This window comes from Sinocyclocheilus grahami, unplaced genomic scaffold, assembly GCF_001515645.1.
Source record: "Sinocyclocheilus grahami isolate Dianchi unplaced genomic scaffold, SAMN03320097.WGS_v1.1 scaffold979.1, whole genome shotgun sequence".
Classification (NCBI taxonomy): Eukaryota; Metazoa; Chordata; class Actinopteri; order Cypriniformes; family Cyprinidae; genus Sinocyclocheilus; species Sinocyclocheilus grahami.
Genome location: NW_015506158.1, coordinates 370,450 through 372,312, shown reverse-complemented (window position 1 = coordinate 372,312; position 1,863 = coordinate 370,450). Strand labels below are relative to the sequence as shown.

Sequence of the window (1,863 nt, the reverse complement as noted above, 5' to 3'; positions counted from 1 at the left end):
GCGTCCCACCGCAGGAGAGAATGGCCAAACGGGACCGTTAAAGAAAGGTTCAGCTTGAAACTGAGGCTCAAACGAGTGTGTGGAAGAAAGTACACCGTAGTACCGACAGTGTCGGAGAGCATCGTGCTGCAGCCGACGTTTAGATGCTGGTTTTGCGGGCGGCTTTTCACAAACCAAGAAGCCTGGGTGGGTCACGGACAGAGACATCTAATGGAAGCAACCAGAGGCTGGAACCAGCTCTTCAACAGATAGAAATGCGTTCATTTCCCCGCATTAGCCATTTTTAAGAAGTGCTGTGAAGAATCAGGGTTGCTATGCAAATCTCAGGGTGAGAGAAATACAGTTGCGATCCAAATCTGTTTCATTCTTTGTAGTGATAAACCCTTCTCGGGCGATTGAATATTTATGATGACACGAGCAAGCAATATTTATTTTGTTCCACAATGTGAGATCTAATAGATGACAAATCACTGTGTTTTGATACGGTCAGACCAAATCCTTCTCGCACGATACTGTGATAGATCAGGTTTTGTGAGATTATTGCAGAGACCTCAGGTAATATTGTCATATTCCACTCTGTTAGCTTAATACTAATAGAAGAAGTGTGTTGACCTTCACGTCACGCTGAACAACGAGTGATTGAGCAGTAAGACATCGGTTTGTCTTAATACTTTATGTAGCTTTGCATTATTTTATTGTTTTATTTTTGACGTTTAAAACTGTCATTTAACCATTACTGCTTTACTAATCATCTTTCAGAAGACTGAAAAATGTTCACAGGACTTGTTGATTCTGTTTGTAGGAGGCTACGGATCTGGTTTAGCTTCCTCTGTTTGTCATGTTGCCGGTATATTTAGCATTAGTTTCAAACTACACCTGTATGCGAGAGCATATGTTGACGCAGCATTGGTGAAGCATCACTGAAATAATGTTTTATATTTATGTGAATGGTCTATATTTATTTTTCAGCGTGCAGTCGGCTGATAAGTTACATGGGTTTGATTAAGGGTTTAATCAAGAGTTTAAATTAATTACCTTACATTTATTAAATTGTTAATGTATTATTCATGGATAAAGAATGTTGCAACTGTGATGTTTTTGGTATCAGTAGTCAAAATTTTCCAAGAAATATTTTTATTCTCATTTATGAAGCCAAAGGTTTTTTAGGATCAGTGTAACCTGATCAGAATAATAATTCCTTGAGTTAATTTTCACCAGGCAAACCTTTGATTGCACTGCGAATCAGGCACTTAATAGTGGTGTGAATTTCTGTAAAAGTCTGAAGATGGTCTGTGATCCACTTCACTTGAAAACCAAGCGTGTCTCTTATGTTTCTGTAGAAGTTTAAACACTGGTTAAAGCACTAGTGTTGCACTAACAGCTGTGAATGACACCTTGCATTGCTGTATTGTAGAAGTGCCTCTACAAAAAACCCCTCTTAGAGCTATCAATAAATAAAGAAATATAATTATTTAGAAAATTCACGTTTTGTTTTTATGTTTCGTCTGAGGTAGAGGTACATACAGTATATCTCTTGTTCTGACAACACCATTTTGCATATCAACAGCAACATTGTTTTGCATAATATACATCAGTGTTTTGTTTTTTGCTATACTTGTATACTGAAAAAAACAAGTGACAAAAATATGATGAAATCACAAAATGGATGATCTGGAAGTTCAGAACCACTGCTAGAGAAAACAAACATTTATGTAATTGAATGGTCACATGTGGTAAATATACATTTTTGGGTCGCCCACATAAGGTTGCCAGGTATTGTAACCTAAAAAGTGATGAAATTACAGGCATATCATTGAACAAACGTAGCAACAGAATCAACTAGCCTATATGTGGTAAAAAAAA

The 1,863-nt window shown here is 37.1% G+C and overlaps 1 protein-coding gene across 1 annotated transcript in view; it reads left to right on the top strand.

Moving 5' to 3' along the window:
• Positions 1 to 1,438, top strand: part of LOC107565068 (zinc finger protein 518A-like) — a 7,612-nt gene extending 6,174 nt beyond the window's left edge. Inside the window, exon 4 of the mRNA XM_016250254.1 lies at positions 15 to 1,438. Within this exon, the coding sequence (XP_016105740.1) occupies positions 15 to 252 (238 nt within the window). The 3' untranslated portion in view covers positions 253 to 1,438. The remainder of the gene's footprint in view (positions 1 to 14) is intronic.
• Positions 1,439 to 1,863: the final 425 nt, after the last annotated feature.